The 19,061-nt window shown below is 42.4% G+C and overlaps 2 protein-coding genes and 1 long non-coding RNA gene across 5 annotated transcripts in view; 1 reads left to right on the top strand and 2 right to left on the bottom strand.

Moving 5' to 3' along the window:
• Positions 1-3,518, top strand: part of LOC121912753 (venom phosphodiesterase 1) — a 42,099-nt gene extending 38,581 nt beyond the window's left edge. Inside the window, exons 24-25 of the mRNA XM_042435143.1 lie at positions 1,201-1,351; positions 3,146-3,518. Coding sequence (XP_042291077.1) covers positions 1,201-1,351; positions 3,146-3,319 — 325 coding nt within the window. The 3' untranslated portion in view covers positions 3,320-3,518. The remainder of the gene's footprint in view (positions 1-1,200; positions 1,352-3,145) is intronic.
• LOC121912755 lies at positions 3,282-4,923 on the bottom strand. The gene is made up of 4 exons (XR_006100141.1): positions 4,888-4,923; positions 4,761-4,804; positions 4,549-4,677; positions 3,282-3,296 (listed from the first exon to the last, which is right to left on the bottom strand). It is a non-coding gene; the product is annotated as an uncharacterized LOC121912755 (long non-coding RNA).
• A 329-nt stretch (positions 4,924-5,252) lies between these two features.
• On the bottom strand, positions 5,253-8,845 carry LOC121912752 (adhesive plaque matrix protein-like). 3 transcript variants are annotated; one of them, XM_042435141.1, is made up of 5 exons: positions 8,734-8,845; positions 8,604-8,647; positions 8,035-8,520; positions 5,490-7,998; positions 5,253-5,328 (listed from the first exon to the last, which is right to left on the bottom strand). In XM_042435141.1, the coding sequence occupies exons 1-4, from the start codon at positions 8,748-8,750 to the stop codon at positions 5,501-5,503; spliced, it is 3,045 nt and encodes a 1,014-aa protein (XP_042291075.1). In that variant the 5' UTR covers positions 8,751-8,845; the 3' UTR covers positions 5,253-5,328; positions 5,490-5,500. The 3 variants fall into 3 exon arrangements, with proteins under 3 accessions (XP_042291075.1, XP_042291074.1, XP_042291073.1); XM_042435140.1 differs by having other exon boundaries at positions 5,486-8,520; XM_042435139.1 differs by having other exon boundaries at positions 5,490-8,520.
• Positions 8,846-19,061: the final 10,216 nt, after the last annotated feature.

Below are 19,061 nucleotides of genomic sequence, written 5' to 3'. Positions count from 1 at the left end.
TTCTCACGAATGCTCAGTTTAACTAGGATGTTGTCGCGAAGCATAAATCTACATGGAGTGGGGAAAAAAAGCTAAATCACATCTGGAGACAATGCAATCCATTACACTGGCTTGTTATTGGTATCCGCCTACTTGTTTCAGTTAATTTTGATGCATTTACTTGTTCTTTGGAAAAGGAGGTCCCACATTACTGGGAACTGCTGTCTTGCAAGTGTCACAAAACACACGCATGTACATGTGTAAATTTAATTTTGAACTACATCATGTTAGGAGTTACAGAGAATCCTGCTGCCTGTTTTTGCAAATACGACAACATTTTTTTTTAAACTTTTACAGTTGCATAGACAGAATGTATGTAAAAACACAAAGAAGAGAAAAAAAATACAGAAAATGGCTAAAAGAAAAAGAAAAAGCAAGCAAGCAAAGTTTATTTATATAGCACCCTTCACAAAAAACAGTTTCAAAGTGCTTCACAGTCAAAGAAGTAAGTATAAAGTGAAGCATGTGGGTGGATATTATTAAAATGCTGGCACATCTGAATTGAAAGTCTGCGGAAGTGCGTGCGTGCGTGCGTGTGTGTGTTTGTCAGTGGTGTGTGTCAGCCGTCAAGTACTGAGAACTGTTGGTTCGACTTTCTTGTTTCGGTTGACAGTAACTAGAAGTGGACTCTTTCTTTGGAACTGGAAGATACGGCATTTAAGAGAAATGCCAGTATTACTGTAAGATACATAAAATGAAATGCAGCATGTTACATCTTTTAACATAAAGACAAACTGACTGAGAGTCATCTTAAAGTGTTACCAAGCTGACAATTAGCATGAATATAGACAAAAATAAAGCAAGCAGTCCAAATACCTGTGTGTACTTCTGGCTCTCATTGTTTTTGTGTCCTTTATATCCAACAGAGACAAATCTAAATATAGCATACAATTATATTTTTAACAATAGTGTGCAACAGTTTGCATTTGGCCCTTACCTGTTTCAACATGACAATCCCCATTTACAAAGCTACTTTAACCACATACAACATCTTTGGGATGAAATGGCCTGAAAGCCTGAAACCAGAAGAGTAATACTCTTTCCATGTATTTACGTATATGTATATGTGTTTGGGAGGATGTCTGGGTTTCATGGAATTGCACCACACTTTTTGTGACCTTTCCTGATAAACATGACTCATGTGTTTTTGTGTGACTCCAGGTTCGTGTCCGGTACCAACATCCCCGTCCCTACACACTATTTTGCTGTGCTGACTAGCTGCAAGAACTCATCCCAACCTGTGAATGCGTGTGAGCTGCAGACTGTGTCCTTCTTGCTGCCTCACAACTCCAACAACTCTGAAAGCTGCAAAGTAAGAACCAGTTTTCGGGAAAATGACGTTTTATTGAATCAGCTGTGTTCTCGAAATTGTTATCCACGGGTGATCTTACACTAGACCATCCAAAACAAAGTGAAACTCTGACTCTGTGTGAAACTGCCTCCCTGCTGGTCACATTTTACACTGGCGGGTCCTGAATAAAAACTACAGTGTATTCTGTTCCAGTTAAAGGGAGGGAGTGAAACCACCTCAAAGTAATAAGAACAGATAAGTGAGTTTTAAATAGATTTCCTCATTCCATTCCATTCCATTCTTGATTATTTGTTCACAAAACATCAGACATTAACAAAAGAGAGAATTTCCGGCACCTCATCTACTTCCATGGTAGAAAAGGGAAATACCCCAATCAGGCTCATCTAAGGACACAGTAAAGTTGCTCTTTATACTCCAAGTCTTTATACTAAATCAGGCAGCGATAACATATATTTCTTGGAACAAGATAATAAAAAGGCTTCTACTGCGTGCTAATTTTACACCACAATACATATGCACTGGATGAACAAGCAATTTAGATTGGTATATGCAGTGATTCTAACACATGTCAAGTTTGTCCTGAGGGTGGCGGTAGAGGTAAGCTCATGGGATCAATACATTAAGAGGAGTTCATACCCTTCGAATAATGAATGTTCTCAGTAGACATTAAGTGCACATTTCGGTCCGACGATCACCAAAGCAGGATAAATCCACTGGAAACCATTATTACTTAGAATGAATTTAATGGAAATTGGTCAGTTGTTTTTGCTAAAACACATTTCTTGAAATTACTGTGTGCTTCATTTCCCAAAACTGTGAACACAAATGTGTACAAACTTCAACCTTCCCATGTCAAAACCAAACTCTCCACTCGTTACCATGTAATCTTACATCTAAACCAAATTTTGCCTTCAGATAATGTGTATAACACACTACAGAATAGCCATTACATACTGGTGAGATCAGTTCAAAACTGTAAAAACCAGTTACTGCAATGAAAAATGGTTAATGGTTTTAATTTCTCAGTGTATTGTAGTGAATTAAACTGAGACTGAGTGAAAAAGTAAATGTACTATGTAAAAAAACAAGTCAAATGAGACATCGCCCTGTTATCGCTCTATCCCGAGGTTCTGACTGGTGTGTGAACAATTTTGACTCTTCCACCTGAGGAATTGTGTGTTAATTGGTTTCCAGTTGCGATGACGTGAGTTAATGATATTGAATGCCAGTGATTTCTAAATGAGCACGTAACTGAAAACAGGGGAGTAGTGTTGATAGTTTTGGGAAATGACTTTGTCTTTTGGTAGATGGTGTCATGGTTTGGGATGTTTAGACAGTAGGCCCAGTCACAGGAAATACTAGTTTTCTGAACAGAACTTTTTTAAGAAAGTCAACCAAATGTGCCTCTAGTGAAGCATAATTTACAAACCCTAACCAACAATCAGTCTTAGCAAGTACTACAGTACAAGTATTACAGCCCAAGTCAATTATTTTTTGATAACAGGAAACAACAGAAAGAAGAACAACAGCCTTAAATGTTAGAAACATCATTACTAACTGTTTGTTGTTCTGATTAGTTGACCTTGATTACACTTTTTTTTACACTCTCTTTTAGATTCACTCTTTTAAAGTCTAAAGTCTTATAAAAACCCTTTTAAGTTTTTATACATGTAAAGCACTTTGAAATGTCCTGTGTATGAATTATACTATACAAATAAACTTGCCTGGTCTTGCTTTTGTTCAAACAGTCAAATGTATTTATTTATTTATCCTCTTTTTGTTTTGCATCAACAGAGTACAGAAGCTGAATCTCTCTGGGTGGAAGATCTCATGTGGTTCCACCAATCACGAGTCAGAGATGTTGAGTTGATCACAGGATTGGACTTTTACCAAGGCAGCAATCGACCAATCCCTGAGCTGCTGCGTGTGAAGACCCGCCCTACCGCTGCCATTCACAGAAAACAATGAAAAATGAATTTTAAAAATAAAACTTTTGTATTTTAGAGATAAAAGTAATAACCAAGATCAATTCAATATCTGTTAAATTTGTCATTGTCTTACATTGTGTTATCACTTTATCAAGACAGGACCGAAGGTTTATATAATCTGTCTATTTATTTATGTCTTAATTTTGAATCATTTCATTTTATTTTTTTTATTATTTAATCCTCCATAAATATAAATTATATTCCTATTGTCATGATTTTTTGATTGATTTTTTTTGTTATCTATGTTAAAGGGTTTGTTTCTTGTAAAGCTCAAATTAGATGGAAAAGGTTTCATCTTGTCATCAATTTCAATTAACAGTATTAATATTTCAACTTATTTAGGCAGAAAAGCAACTGTCTTGACCTCACAGCTCCTTGAACATTGACTTTGAACCAGAGAGGGCCAAATAAATGAAAAGATTAGTCTCTCTCATAGAATATCTGAGCTCTAGACTTGAAATTTCAAACCTGGCCTTGAGTAAAAAGAAAATAAGGACTTGAGAGTTGATGGATTTTTTTTTTTTTTGATTTTTTTTTGCTGTGAGACAAAAATTTAGTTTTGACTAAAAGTAAAGGTAATTATGACAGCACCAGCGTAGGCTTTAAAAGCCACGCTGCCACACACTTTTCAGTTTTTGAAAATATTGAATATATTTTTTATGCCTTTTTGTCTGTATATTGTACCAAGAATTATAACAGTGTCCACTAGACTCAAGAAATGTTGCTGTTGAATATTTAATAAGTTTTCAGTGCTTTGAGGAGCACAAATGAAACTCCATTCACCTCCATTGTATTGGGAGCAGCAAACATTTTAGAGGTGGATATCACCATTTGGGTGAACAAACTCTTTAAAGGTTTCCTCATGTTGTATCAGTCACTGTAAATAAAATACTACACAATAAACTGTCACAATTTAAGAAACAATTAGTAATGGCAATTTTATTTAAAAAACATTTGTTGGTGTAAGTCTGAACAGGAAGCCTTGTTAGATGTCTGTGTATTAAACATATTTAAAGGATATGTGGAGTCATCTATCCAAGATAAATACATAAAAGTCCATTTGTTTTTGCATAACCTAGGTCTTTTCATAGTCTTAGTTACCCAGATATGGAAGCAGGAACATCACAGAAACTTCCAACAAGGTGAGAAACAAGTTGTAAATTAAGTCAGCTGCATCAACTAAATTGCTATAAGCATAAATCGGTTTACTTATGCTCTGGGGCTGGGGCTTGGCCGGGTAGCTCGGAGACCGCTGCGGCTGGGGTTTGTAGCTTCTTGGGAAATCCTCAGCCAGTTCAAAGTAAGGTTTAATGCCACTTGAGCCTCTGTAGCTGAGTTCTAGAAGGAGAAGACACATTAATGGTCAATATAGTTGCCGAGTTGGTGAATGGAACTGCAGTTTGTGTAGGATTAAACCTTACCCTTTGCATGCTGCCCAAAGGATAACAGTGAGAGCAAGAGCAGCCTGAAAAAAAGAAGGTAACATGTCAACAAACCAACCAGGTTAGTGCTGTAAGTATCTGCTAAAAGATAGAAAAGTAATCTTACCTCACACAAGAAGCCTTTTTTTTTTTTTTTTTTTTTAAAAATGGCATAAATCGGTTTACTTATGCTCTACAATATGTGGACTTTTTGCAGATGCTAACCTGTTAGTTCTTTTAATGGCTACTACTGTAGAGATGTAAACACTTCATAAAGCCCATCTTCCCCAGATGGAATTTCCACAAGGGGTCAATTCCCAGCTAATACTTACCCACTCCATCATTGTGTTAATTTTTTCTAGGCCAAGAAATCTGAGGGATATCTGTACTTTGGCAAAAAGGTATATAGATTCAGACACTGAAAGATGCAAGACATTTAAAATAAAAAACCTAAACATGACTGTCAAGGAAGGGACAGGACACAGGAAGGGATTCATTTCCACACTGTTTATTATAATATGAATTACAGTTATTGCAGTGCCTGATGTGTGCTTCCATGAACAGGAACCTGAAAACAGAAACATTTTAGCAAGTTCAGTTTCATTCCAACATGACTTTTAAAACTCCAGAAAGAATCTTAGTTAGCTTGCATGTGATTAAAATATGCTACCATCATTTACCCTCACCCACATGAACACAATAAGTTGTCAATAAGTTTTAGCTACCTACTTGCAGCCACTTTAAGACCCCTCCCAAGGTTGACGAAGTCTATTGTACACAGGCACCTGCTGCCGCCAATGGGGCTGATACACTGGTGCAGAACTTCTGACATTAATTTGCGGGTTTGAGTCAGTTGAGCCAGAGGCAACACCTTCCTGGGAGAGAGCAATATCCCACATGCCAGCTTTGCTTTGGGTTACACCATAGCTTGGGGGCTGCTGGGGCTTAGCCGTGTAGCTCGGAAGCCTCTGGGGCTGGGGCGGGTAGCTCGGAGACCGCTGCGGCTGGGGCCGGGGCTTGGCCGGGTAGCTCGGAGACAGCTGGGGCTTAGCACCTTCCCGGGAAAGAGCCAAATCCCACATGCCAGCTTTGCTTTGGGTTACACCATAGCTCGGGGGCTGCTGGGGCTTAGCCGTGTAGCTCGGAGACTGCTGGGGCTGGGGTGGGGGCGGGTAGCTTGAAGACAGATGGGGCTTGGCACCTTCCTGGGAAAGAGCCAAATCCCACATGCCAGCTTTGCTTTGGGTTACACCGTAGCTCGAGGGCTGCGGTTCGGGTTTGGACGGGTAGCTCGGAGACCGCTGGGGCTGGGGCTGGGGCTGCGGTTTGGACGGGTAGCTCGGAGACCGCTGGGGCTGGGGCTGGGGCTGCGGTTTGGACGGGTAGCTCGGAGACCGCTGGGGCTGGGGCTGGGGCTGCGGTTTGGACGGGTAGCTCGGAGACCGCTGGGGCTGGGGCTGGGGCTGCGGTTTGGACGGGTAGCTCGGAGACCGCTGGGGCTGGGGCTGGGGCTGCGGTTTGGACGGGTAGCTCGGAGACCGCTGGGGCTGGGGCTGGGGCTGGGGCTGCGGTTTGGACGGGTAGCTCGGAGACCGCTGGGGCTGGGGCTGGGGCTGGGGCTGCGGTTTGGACGGGTAGCTCGGAGACCGCTGGGGCTGGGGCTGGGGCTGGGGCTGCGGTTTGGACGGGTAGCTCGGAGACCGCTGGGGCTGGGGCTGGGGCTGGGGCTGCGGTTTGGACGGGTAGCTCGGAGACCGCTGGGGCTGGGGCTGGGGCTGGGGCTGCGGTTTGGACGGGTAGCTCGGAGACCGCTGGGGCTGGGGCTGGGGCTGGGGCTGCGGTTTGGACGGGTAGCTCGGAGACCGCTGGGGCTGGGGCTGGGGCTGGGGCTGCGGTTTGGACGGGTAGCTCGGAGACCGCTGGGGCTGGGGCTGGGGCTGGGGCTGGGGTTGGGACGGGTAGCTCGGAGACCGCTGGGGCTGGGGCTGGGGCTGGGGCTGCGGTTTGGACGGGTAGCTCGGAGACCGCTGGGGCTGGGGCTGGGGCTGCGGTTTGGACGGGTAGCTCGGAGACCGCTGGGGCTGGGGCTGGGGCTGCGGTTTGGACGGGTAGCTCGGAGACCGCTGGGGCTGGGGCTGGGGTTTGGACGGGTAGCTCGGAGACCGCTGGGGCTGGGGCTGGGGTTTGGACGGGTAGCTCGGAGACCGCTGGGGCTGGGGCTGGGGTTTGGACGGGTAGCTCGGAGACCGCTGGGGCTGGGGCTGGGGTTTGGACGGGTAGCTCGGAGACCGCTGGGGCTGGGGCTGCGGTTTGGACGGGTAGCTCGGAGACCGCTGGGGCTGGGGCTGCGGTTTGGACGGGTAGCTCGGAGACCGCTGGGGCTGGGGCTGCGGTTTGGACGGGTAGCTCGGAGACCGCTGGGGCTGGGGCTGCGGTTTGGACGGGTAGCTCGGAGACCGCTGGGGCTGGGGCTGCGGTTTGGACGGGTAGCTCGGAGACCGCTGGGGCTGGGGCTGCGGTTTGGACGGGTAGCTCGGAGACCGCTGGGGCTGGGGCTGCGGTTTGGACGGGTAGCTCGGAGACCGCTGGGGCTGGGGCTGCGGTTTGGACGGGTAGCTCGGAGACCGCTGGGGCTGGGGCTGCGGTTTGGACGGGTAGCTCGGAGACCGCTGGGGCTGGGGCTGCGGTTTGGACGGGTAGCTCGGAGACCGCTGGGGCTGGGGCTGCGGTTTGGACGGGTAGCTCGGAGACCGCTGGGGCTGGGGCTGCGGTTTGGACGGGTAGCTCGGAGACCGCTGGGGCTGGGGCTGCGGTTTGGACGGGTAGCTCGGAGACCGCTGGGGCTGGGGCTGCGGTTTGGACGGGTAGCTCGGAGACCGCTGGGGCTGGGGCTGCGGTTTGGACGGGTAGCTCGGAGACCGCTGGGGCTGGGGCTGCGGTTTGGACGGGTAGCTCGGAGACCGCTGGGGCTGGGGCTGCGGTTTGGACGGGTAGCTCGGAGACCGCTGGGGCTGGGGCTGCGGTTTGGACGGGTAGCTCGGAGACCGCTGGGGCTGGGGCTGCGGTTTGGACGGGTAGCTCGGAGACCGCTGGGGCTGGGGCTGCGGTTTGGACGGGTAGCTCGGAGACCGCTGGGGCTGGGGCTGCGGTTTGGACGGGTAGCTCGGAGGCCGCTGGGGCTGGGGCTGCGGTTTGGACGGGTAGCTCGGAGACCGCTGGGGCTGGGGCTGCGGTTTGGACGGGTAGCTCGGAGACCGCTGGGGCTGGGGCTTGGCCGGGTAGCTCGGAGACGGCTGCGGCTTGGCCGGCTTATCAGAATGAATCTCAATTCCATAACTTGAAACAACTCCAGACTCAAACCTGTCTCCATTCTGTGGTAGAGCAAGATCCCACATGCCAGCTTTGGTCTGGAGGACACCATTTGTATTTGGGTTAATTTGATAGTGTGGCTGCTCAGGGGTCTGTCTGGGTTTTTGAGCCATCAGAAGGCCAGGTCTGTAACTAGAAACACTTCCCTCTGGACTGTAACTATTTACTTGCCTACCATATGAACCACCATAACTTCCAGCACTAGGTGCAGGAATGGGTTTCAGGCTCTCGAGTGACGTTGTTTCAGTGGGTCCATAACTACCCTGAGAACCTCCAGGGAGTGCAGATCTCTCATAACTGGAGGAAGCTAAAGCAGGTTTGTAGCTTCTTGGGAAATCCTCAGCCAGTTCAAAGTAAGGTTTAATGCCACTTGAGCCTCTGTAGCTGAGTTCTAGAAGGAGAAGACACATTAATGGTCAATATAGTTGCCAAGTTGGTGAATGGAACTGCGGTTTGTGTAGGATTAAACCTTACCCTTTGCATGCTGCCCAAAGGCTAACAGTGAGAGCAAGAGCAGCCTGAAAAAAGAAGGTAACATGTCAACAAACAAACCAACCAGGTTAGTGCTGTAAGTATCTGCTAAAAGATAGAGAAGTAATCTTACCTCACACAAGAAGCCATTTTTTTTTGAAAATGGAAGTCCAACAGCCTATACACTTTGTGCTGCTAGTGGCCAAACAACAAAACCAAAAGCTATTGTTTCTGCTTCATAACTGCTGCAAACACCGGGGCTCTTTTTAAATCCTGGAGTCAACCAATGAAGTGTTAGTCTGATGAGGTGAATAGAATCAGGTGTGTGAGATCAGCAGAGTTCTTTCTGGCAACCTGGGCAGGTGTTTACACTTTAGCTAATGGGCCACCACTTCTGTGAGCTTAGTTTTTCACTGCAGTTTGCAGACCTGCTCAGTTGTTTTGAATGTTAGAGTCTATCCGAGCACATTATTTAAATGTTGGCCATCTAAAATTGTAAATCATACTTAAAGGTACTTACTTAAAAGGGTGTATGATTGTGAAGATTTTTGTACGTGTCATTTTTCATGTTATTCTAGTTTTAGTTTGCGCAATCTGTACATGTTGTATGCTAACTCATTCCTTTTACAGTACAAATCAGATTTGCTCAGAATGAAATGTTTTTTCAATTCAGCGTAAGATTTACTCACAGCCATGACAAATCACTCTGTTCATGCAGGATCCCTTCACTGTACAACTGCCAAGTCATTTGTTTCACATCATTTCAGTGCACTTAGAAGAGAATCAGTTTACTGTAATGTAATGTTCCTTGAATGGACTACCAACCTTACACCAGTTGGCAGTGTAACATGGTGTTTTTGAATATAACAGCTTTTAACGTTCTGATCCAAGGTTCCAATTCCTGCAGGAGAAATAGCAGCATTAAGACCTGAATGTTTACGTCTACACAGTGTCTGGTCTTTGGCTAATTCACTTCCTTATATGTATATATGTAAACACAACACTGTGAGTAACCTGCTGGTACCACTCGTACTCTACGGTGATGATGCTAAGTTTAAACACAGATGGGTTCTTGAGGCAGTTTCGGGAAAATAAGACTTTGCATGGAAAGGATCTAAAATGAGTCACTCAAGCATAGAGAAGACCCTCAACCGTGCAGTGGTGGAAGCAACAGATTACATTTATTCCTGTTACTGTAACAATGTTGTTTTTTGTGTAATTGTACTTTTTGTAATTATTGTTTTATTTAACCAGGAAAACCTCATTGAGATGAAAAATCTCTTTTTCAGGAGTGTCATGGCCAAGATGGGTGGCAAAAACAATGAGTACAGACAAACAACATAAAACACATAACACAAATATATGGAGTATGTCTCAAAAATACATCATCACAATAGCAGAGTGAAAACACTGCAGTGTAAATCATAAACACAATCTCCAATATAATCATATTTCAATCAGGACAGACTTGCATGATGAAGTGAAAATGTGAAAAGGGGGAAGTTAAGACGTGAATAGAATAGGATATCCCCCCCAATGGAGTCTAGACACTGGAGATAGTGATGAATATGGGAATACTGGGATCTGAATGATGATAAGAGGAGCTGCTTCTGGTGATCTCTGACCTGTGTGCTGACGTGATGAAGTGGAAGTGAATGGGGAAGGTTTTGATGATTCGCACTGAAATGACAGCTGACAACAACAGAGAAAAGATCAGATTTAAAGTTTGGCAGCTAAGACATGACAGTTTGATGGAAATCATAGCGGAATCTGATTTGTTAACTAAGAGTAAAGCCCCTAAACAGCTGATACGAGAGCAGGAGAAGTGGTGGGAGAGAGAGAGAGGAATGAGAATGAATGAATGATTAATAGATAGTCTTCCTGCTTGAACTTATGCTAAGCTCCATAAAATATTACATCCAAAATACTACAAAAAATTCTTTATAACAAACCAACAGCTGTCTAGATAAAAGGGAAGTAAAACAAATAAGATTAATCTGAAATAACGACTCAATGAGGCTAACACATTAGCTTCTAAAAAACCCTTAAAAAACATCCACAGCCCTTTGAGAGGACAGACAGATTATACAGCAGTGCTTTAAATTCCCAAAGAGGAACAAAATTTTGTAATTTAAATCAAGTTGCAGAGGGTGCAGAATACATAAAAGTGAGTTTTACCTAAGTCAGTGCAGACTTTTAGAACCATTAATAAATATGAGTCCTGGGAATGAGGAGCAGCTATTTACTTTTTGTATGGATGTATGAATTTACATAAATTAGGTGGTTGTAACCCAAGAATGGCTTTATAGAGAAATAAAAACCAGTGCTGTAGTCTATGGGAGGTTAAAGAGAAGTAAAACCATTAATTGATTTTAATAATCAGTCATTTTATGTAAGCATTTTATATTGCAAGTATTGTACTTTGCTACATTTCAAGTCTAATCAAAAGTCACAAAAAAAGGCATCAAATCAGCAGCTGCAACACAGAAGAAGCTGTCCATGTACATTTGGTAACAAGCCTATCAGTGTATGAACACTGCAAAAATTCACAACAATATAGTACAATATAGTACAATATAATTAAAGTTGGTTATAATCACAGGTTATGCATCCAGCTGACCTTAATTAATCATTGATGTAATGCACCACATGACAAGAATACTAAGTGACTTACGTCAAACTCACCCCCACAGTGTTTCATGACATATAGGTTCAATTAACACATGTATACAAAACATTTTCATTACTGAGAGAACAGAAACAGTCATCAGGCAGCCATAAAAACAGCTGTTTGTCATAAAAGCCTGCAGACACAAACATCAGCCACAGTAATGGAGTTTCCCAAGTAACCTGCAGCTAATGCAGTTCCAGTGTAAGATGTTTGCGGTTCGATAAAAGACTTCCATGTAGGATACATTTGTGTTTACTCATGCCAAGTCTCAAGGAAGAGGAGTGCAGATGGAGGAGAGTGCAGATGGAGGAGAGCATAATGTGCTAAAAAAAAAAAACATCCAGAAGGCTCAGGTTTTTTCCATCCAGAGCCAACAGCCCCGCCTCAGGAACCTGATAAACTCTGTTCATTGAACCAGTTATGAATACACAGAAACAGCACTGTTACTGTTTTACCTGGAAATCAGGGTTTTTTTTAGCCACATTGGCCATGTGCCTCTAGGGATGCCAGCACCCCTTTGGTCCAGCTGGAACATCTTGACTATTGCATAGATTGCATTTAAATTTTGTGCATACATGGTGTCCAGAGGATGAATCCTAATGACTTTGGTGATCCCCGAACTTTCTTTACACCTATCTGTGAAATATCTCAACATCCACCAGATGGATCTCCATGAAATTTGGTTCAGATATTCACGTCCCTCTCAGAATAAACTGTAATCACTTTAGTGATCCCATGACGTTTCCTCTAGTGCCATCATGAAGCCAAAATTTCAGTTTGTCCAATATTTTCACACTCTCATCAGCCTCGCTTGCACTTTGTGTTTTGTGCTATAAAATATTGGCATGCTAACACACTTAATTAAAAACTAAACTAAGGTTGTGAACATGGTTAATATTATAAATGTTAAACATCATCATCTTAACATTGTCACTATGAGCATGTTAACATGCTGACTTAAGCATTTAACACCACTATGCCTATAGGCAGGGGCGTCGCTAGGCTTTAGCCCCCCTAAAATAAATGTGCATTATTAGTTTAAATCATCAATAGTTTTTTCTCATTCATTTTTCATTAAAGTCGATCGAACTGTGCTGTCCCCAAATTCAGGACCTGGGAGAGGCTGCTGCTGCTCTAATACAGAGTTTCCATTGGCTGTGCTGCTCACTCAGAGCCCACAGCAGAGACTGTAACAGTAGTCGGAAAACACTGAAGTTGAGACAAGATGTTGGCTAAAATTTTACCAAGATAAACATAATATACAGAGTGAAATAGTAAGTAGTTACAGAGTGAAGATATCTAGCTCCAATATGAATTTGTGGCAAATGATGATCAATGTAGCGAGCTATCAAGTTGTTGTTTCTTGCTTAACGTTTGCTAACTCTGGGTTTAAGTGGGGAAAAGACAAGAGGATAGGCTATATAACACTAACGTTATACAGTGGAAACCGCTTATAAAATCACAGTTACAGTGATCAACTGCTTATATGGATCAAAATGTTCAGGACAGAATCAGTCTTATACAAATGCTGTTTAAATAATTCGCATCCTCTGTTGATAATTTCAAAAAGCAGCTCAAAACTTATTTTTATGGTCTTGCTTTTAATTAACTCAAATTTATTTGTTTTTTACTGTTATCAACTGTTTTTACTACCTGTATTCTTATCTCCTGATGATTTTATCTCTTTTTATCTTTTTTTTTTCTTGGTTGTTTCCTATTTTTAAATATCTGTTGTTTTTGTTTGTTTGTTTGTTTTTAATGTCTTTTTTGTAAAGCACTTTGAGCTACATTTTATGTTATGAAAGGTGCTATGTAAATAAAGTTTATTATTATTATTATTGTTATAATTATCAATTTGTTACCTGCATCAATTAGGGGATTTTTTTCTCTTCAAAGTTTCATAATTGCAATACATAGGTCTGCTTGAGGGCCAATTTTTGTCTCACCAGACATGACTGTAGTGGCGATGATGTCACCATGATGACACCCTGATGTCACCACTACAGCAACAGTAGTTTCCGGTCATGCCATGTCATTTTAAGGTCATCTCCATTGTGTGTGTGGGGTGTGTCAGACAACGCTTAAAAACAAAACCAAAAGTCTGCTGGGACTTGTTACCAGCTGGATTTGTGTATTTTCCCTAGAAACAAGGTGGGGTAACATTAAACAACTGAATAAGTGATGTCATCCTTATCGTATCCATTTACTGGGACTATGTACAGTGTTAATCATGTTGGGCCTCAAACCATGAGGTCACACAGAGAGGGCCTACATGTAACCTGTGAGGCCTGACCACGAGTTGCTTGTTCCTTTGTTTCCCCCGAGACAAAGGAGTAGCACAAGACGAGACTTGGCCCGTGTTCACCCGAACACATTCCCGGATCCGAGAGAGACCGCTGCTGCAACCAGCGTCCTCAATTTCCTCGAGACGGAAGAAACGCTTCTTCACAGCCAGCTGCTGTGTTTTTCGCCGACCGTGCGAGGACGGCCACCGTCTGCATCCGAGCCCAGGACAAAGCCGGTCATAAAGACGGATTACACACACACCCTGCTCGCTTTCTGAAGCAACCAAGAAAGAGGCATAAGTCTAGGCAGAAGCAGTGTTAATTGTGTTTTCTTATCAGCATCAGTTGCTGTTGTTTAGCATTTAGCTCTTATCTTTTGCTATTGTTTTGTTGTGCTGTTGACGGACCGCCGAGTCCATTTTTCCTGCTTTACTCTGAGGAGTATTTTAAGTTTGCTGCCTGTTTAGTTGTGTTCACCACGCTAGACTGTTTAGTGTTTGTCTCGCTCGGGACTACTGCTGTGTTTGTGCCATCGTGAGAGAGAAAGTAAGTTGCTTTGTCGATCAGAAACCAGACAGACTGCCGTCCGTACACACGCTGTCTGTGGACAAAGGAACCGCTTCTCTTCCTCTCACGATCGCTTTCTTTCCTTCTTCCTTTTCTCTTCTGACTAACACATACACGCACCGGCATCTTTTGCACATCTGATGGTCAGATAACGTCGGACAAAGCTTCGCTTTGTCTTTCCTTATCCGCCATCAGACATGTGTATTTCACAGAAGTGGGTGAGTGCGAGACGCCGTCCACCAGGCGGCGCCATCTTGCTTCTGTCTAACCAAGACACCGCCATACTTCTGCCATCCGGTTCTCGCGTGACGTGACTTCCTCCCATAGTCACGCCCGCGTCGCAGACCGACGACGTCATCACGTCAGGCCCCGTCGCCATCTTGTCGCACACACGCACGCTCACACACACACACGCACGCACACACACATATGCATTCCCCTGCATGTGTCCAACCCTGTGCATAGCTGTTTGTGTTTGTTTGGTAGGATTAGATTTTAGGATAGTTGTTTATTGAATGAAGCATTTGTTAACTTTGTTAATTTTGCTAAGTTTAATAAACACTGTTATATCTTTAAAGAGAAGTTCTTCTGTCATTATTGTGTGTAACATTGTGAAAAGTGGCTGATCGAAGGAGTCAGAGCTCGAATTCACCCTTCTTTGTTCATCCTTGAATGTTGATATCTCTCAGATATTAACATTCTAGGTGAACTCCCATTTATGAGACTACCTTGTTTGGTTATCGGTCCCGGTTTCCAGGTGGTGCTCCGTATTTGTTAATTCATATTAATAATTCTATTAATTGTCATAATTAGTTAATTATCCTTGATAATTGATAATTATTGCAAATAATCAACTGTGTTCCTCATAGATCCAACAGTTGGTGTCCAAATTATTGATTAAGATTAACAATATTTTATTTTCATAATTTCAAATTAATAATTATCTATGATAATTATTAATTATTGCTAATAACCAAACGCACTACTGCCCGTCACAACAATCACAAATGTTACCATTTGATGTACTGTCCCAGAGTTAGCTTATAACTCATTTTCATCTGCAGTCCCTTCGGCAGATCACAAGTAAAACATATAACAGCACAATAGCAAACAGTACAAAGCAAAAAAACACACAGGACACAATATAAAATACAAAGCTACACAAAATAGCACATCACATACACCCACAATGTCAGCTAGAAGTGACTAATGTATGCTTGTCAAATTAAAAGCAAGATTATTTGCGTTTGTGAAAAGACCATGAGATGAAATGTAGAGTCAGTGGTTACAGAGCTGAGCAGCTTTTAGCAGACTTTTTAATTTGTTTTTTTACACACTGATGGAACTGTAGCTCTTCATATCATCAAGTAGGACATTCTGAGTTGTGGCTTTCACAGAGAAAGCTGACTGCCCAAATGCAGTGCGACGAAATGGTCTGGTACAATCATGTAAAGAGGATATTCTGGAGGATCTAATAGAACTTACTGAGCAAGTGTCACATAGTGGAGGAGGGGCCAAACCATTTACAACTCTATTAACCAGGCACAAATTTGAGAATAATCTAAAATTCTCAAAGCTCACTAAGTTGCATTTCTCTAGTTCCTACAGTGATGGAAATGCATTGGCCTTTTGTCTAGAATTTATAGTTTGTTTGTATAAGGACTCAAGAGGTCTAGTGGCTGTTTCCCCAACATGTGATGCAATAAGACATACAACAGCAGTTTTAACTTCATAGCTATGGAATGCAGCTGCACGTGTACTAACAACAACTAGAAAAAGAGATCACATTTCTCCCATTTTAGCTTTGCTGCTCTGGCTTCCTGTAAAATCTAGAATAGAATTAAAAATCCTTCTCCTAACTTACAAAGCCCTTAATGGTCAGGCACCATCATATCTTGAAGAGCTCATAGTACCGTATTATACCTCCCAGAATGCAGCTTACTGGTGGTTCCAACAGTCTTTAAAAGTAGAATGGGAGGCAGAGCCTTCAGCTATCAGGCTCCTCTCTTGTGGAACCATCTTCCAGATTCGGTCCGGGGTGCAGACACCCTCTCTATGTTTAGGAGTAGGCTTAAAACTTACCTTTTTGATAAAGCTTATAGTTAGGGCCGACCAGGCTACCTTGGATCAGCCCTTAGTTATGCTGCTATAGGCCTAGACTGCCGGGGGACTGTCCTTTCTCATCTCACAGGAAACCCTGGGTTGCAGGCCCAGCCTTTGCGGTCCTTCGCAGTCCTGTTGGTATCCTTCCCTGGTTATTGCTGTTTCTGCTGTTATTGTTATTATTAAGATTGTTGTTATTCTGCCCCCACCCCCCACCCCCTTTCCCTCTTTCTTTCTCTCTCTCAACCCAACCGGTCAAAGCAGATGGCCACCCACCAAGAGCCGGGGTCTGCTTGAGGTTTCTTCCCATTAAAAGGGAGTTTTTCCATAGCGATGTCGCCAAGTGCTTGCTCATGGGGGGAATTTTTGGGTCTCTGTAAATTAAAGAGTACGGTCTAGACCTGCTCTATGTGAAAAGTGCCCTGAGATGACTTTTGTTGTGATTTGGTGCTATATAAATAAAAATTGACTGATTGATTGATAAAGAAGTAAATAAAATGAACAGTATACATTAGTGAACATTTGTAGGGGCATAAATGAATACAGTAAAAAGTACATGGAAATAAATTTATAGGGAAATAAATGAGGAAATAAACAAATATTGTGCACATTTATTCATTTCCCAATACAGTAACCCTAACCTCCAAAATAATATTATTTATTAAATACTATCTTCACAGATGAGGTCAGCCATAAATATCACATTGATTTTTCCAGTTCATGCTGAAATTTTTCCATGTTTCCCAGGATGTTCACTTTGCATTAATGTTCACTATTACTGGTTGTAAGCAGTATTGGATTTTATTTTATTTTTTCAAGTCGGAATGTACACAGCAACTATCAACTACAATGGTAATGGCATCAAAAACAAAAAACATACCTGGTAAAACCCAATACACTTGATGGAAATCTGTGCTATTCTTAAAGGCCCGTTCTAGACAGATTTAAAGACGATAAAAATAATCTGCTATGACTAGTAATTGGTGTCTGATGTGGTTTTTCCACCAAAATCATTCATTCATTCATCATGTACAAAAAAATCTTAAAAGGACATCTCCTTCTTCTCCTTCTTCTCCAGATGCAGAGTACATGTTGATGTCAAGTATGAACAGGGTATTAATGTGAGAAGGGAATGTGAAGGGAAATAAAATAAGCTATCCTCCCAAAATATCCTCCCAAAATATTATTTTGGATTAGAAGTTTCCCAGAATGTCAGTGGCCTTCAGTTGCTCCAACACTGTGGTCCAGTCTGTAAACATGTTACCTCAGAACAGTGCTGTGTGTCACCATTATTGCTGTAGATATATAAATTTTCCTATGGAGCTTTAACTGAGGGGATTATATACTGGGTGTGTTCTGGAGAAACATAATATGCGCTGTGGAATTATTTTGACTTTTCTCTTGCCGGAAAATATTCACATTTGAGAAGCTGGAACCAGAGACTTTGGAGAATTTCCTCTTTAAAAATGACTCAAAACGATTATTTTATTACAAAAAATAGTTGGTGATTCATTTAGTAATTAGAAACTCATTGATTAATCGACTAATCGTTGCAGCTCTAATCTTAGTGCTACATTATACAACACATTACGACCGAGCAATCCGATTGGTCAACTAGACATTTAGAACGTGCTCAAATCAGTATGACAGCGCACCTGACCGCATCACTGTCGTGCAAACAATGACGGTAAAGCACATCCTCTTGTGTAATATTGCTTAAGCAAACAACATTGTCCTTACTACTTTTTGGTAATAGTTTGTGTTTTGTCTCTCTCTTATCCGTAAAGAAATATTTTTCACAGATCAGTGTGGAAGAACTTGAGCCAGATCATCAGAGTTCAAACAGCAGAGTTACAGAGTAATATTGTGACACATCCAGTGATTCAACTGATAAAGAATCATTTGAAATACATCATTCAGTGTGTCAGTGTGTGCATGGATGGTTTACACACACACACACACACACACACAAAGTAAGAGTGAAGGAGGTGAAAGTGAATTTGGCAAAAAAAAACAATTAAAGTGTGATTACGTGAAGGTCAACCACATTTGTATTGTTTTCGTAAGAACAAACCATTTGAATGAATATAATGTAAGACATGTAAGAAATCAGTCTGTTGCCATGGCAACCAGCAACTGCAGAAAGCAGCCTGCAGCTATGTGCTCATTTCTCAAGAACCCTCTTTACTTGATGTTTCTTGAGGTTGCAAAATTATTTTCTCTCCACAAACCTCTTGCTGGTTTGTTGTTCATTGTTTATTTGTAACCCTCCCTTATTGTTACCATGGACATAATAATTAAGGAAATTACAAATACTTGTTTTCATAACTATTCAACTCCTCGTTTAACCCCAGTTCTTCTTTGCAAAACTGCTCAAGCTCTGTCAGGTTGCTCGGGGATTGTGAGTGAACAACCTTTTTCAAGTCCACATTCTTGATCAGATTGAGCTCTGACTTGGACTCTGCAGGCCTCCGTTCTTCATAAGTGGATAACTGAGTCATCCAGATGAGCATGTTGACTTCATTTATTATGGAGATTTTCTTCTCAGCTGCTTAAAATCCTTCAAGAGCTGTTGTCATAGCAACAAGTCCCAAAACCTGCAGAAGTACAGTTTATTGGAAGTTTAACAGGGTTATGGTTAACCCTAAACATGAACTCATTGCCAGATGCGAATATCTCACTTCCTCAGATTCATAATGAAAGAATGTTGATGAGAACATTCAGGTAATAGATAAAACCTGTTGGTGTAATTATCACAATTCATTTTTACAATGAAGCATTACCAATAGCCTACTTAGATGCACAGTACCTGAAACCAGTCTTCCCCAGTCCTGA

This window comes from Thunnus maccoyii, chromosome 15, assembly GCF_910596095.1.
Source record: "Thunnus maccoyii chromosome 15, fThuMac1.1, whole genome shotgun sequence".
NCBI lineage: Eukaryota > Metazoa > Chordata > Actinopteri > Scombriformes > Scombridae > Thunnus > Thunnus maccoyii.
The sequence above is the reverse complement of the archived record's forward strand: the minus strand, read 5'-3'. Positions and strand labels throughout refer to the sequence as shown.

What these genes read in the sequence shown, in the direction of transcription:
- LOC121912752 (XM_042435140.1), bottom strand. An exon ending in CTTTGGGCAGCATGCAAAGG is followed by an intron (nt 8,521 to 8,603) that starts GTAAGGTTTAAT and finishes TTCTCCTTCTAG; the next exon opens with AACTCAGCTACAGAGGCTCA.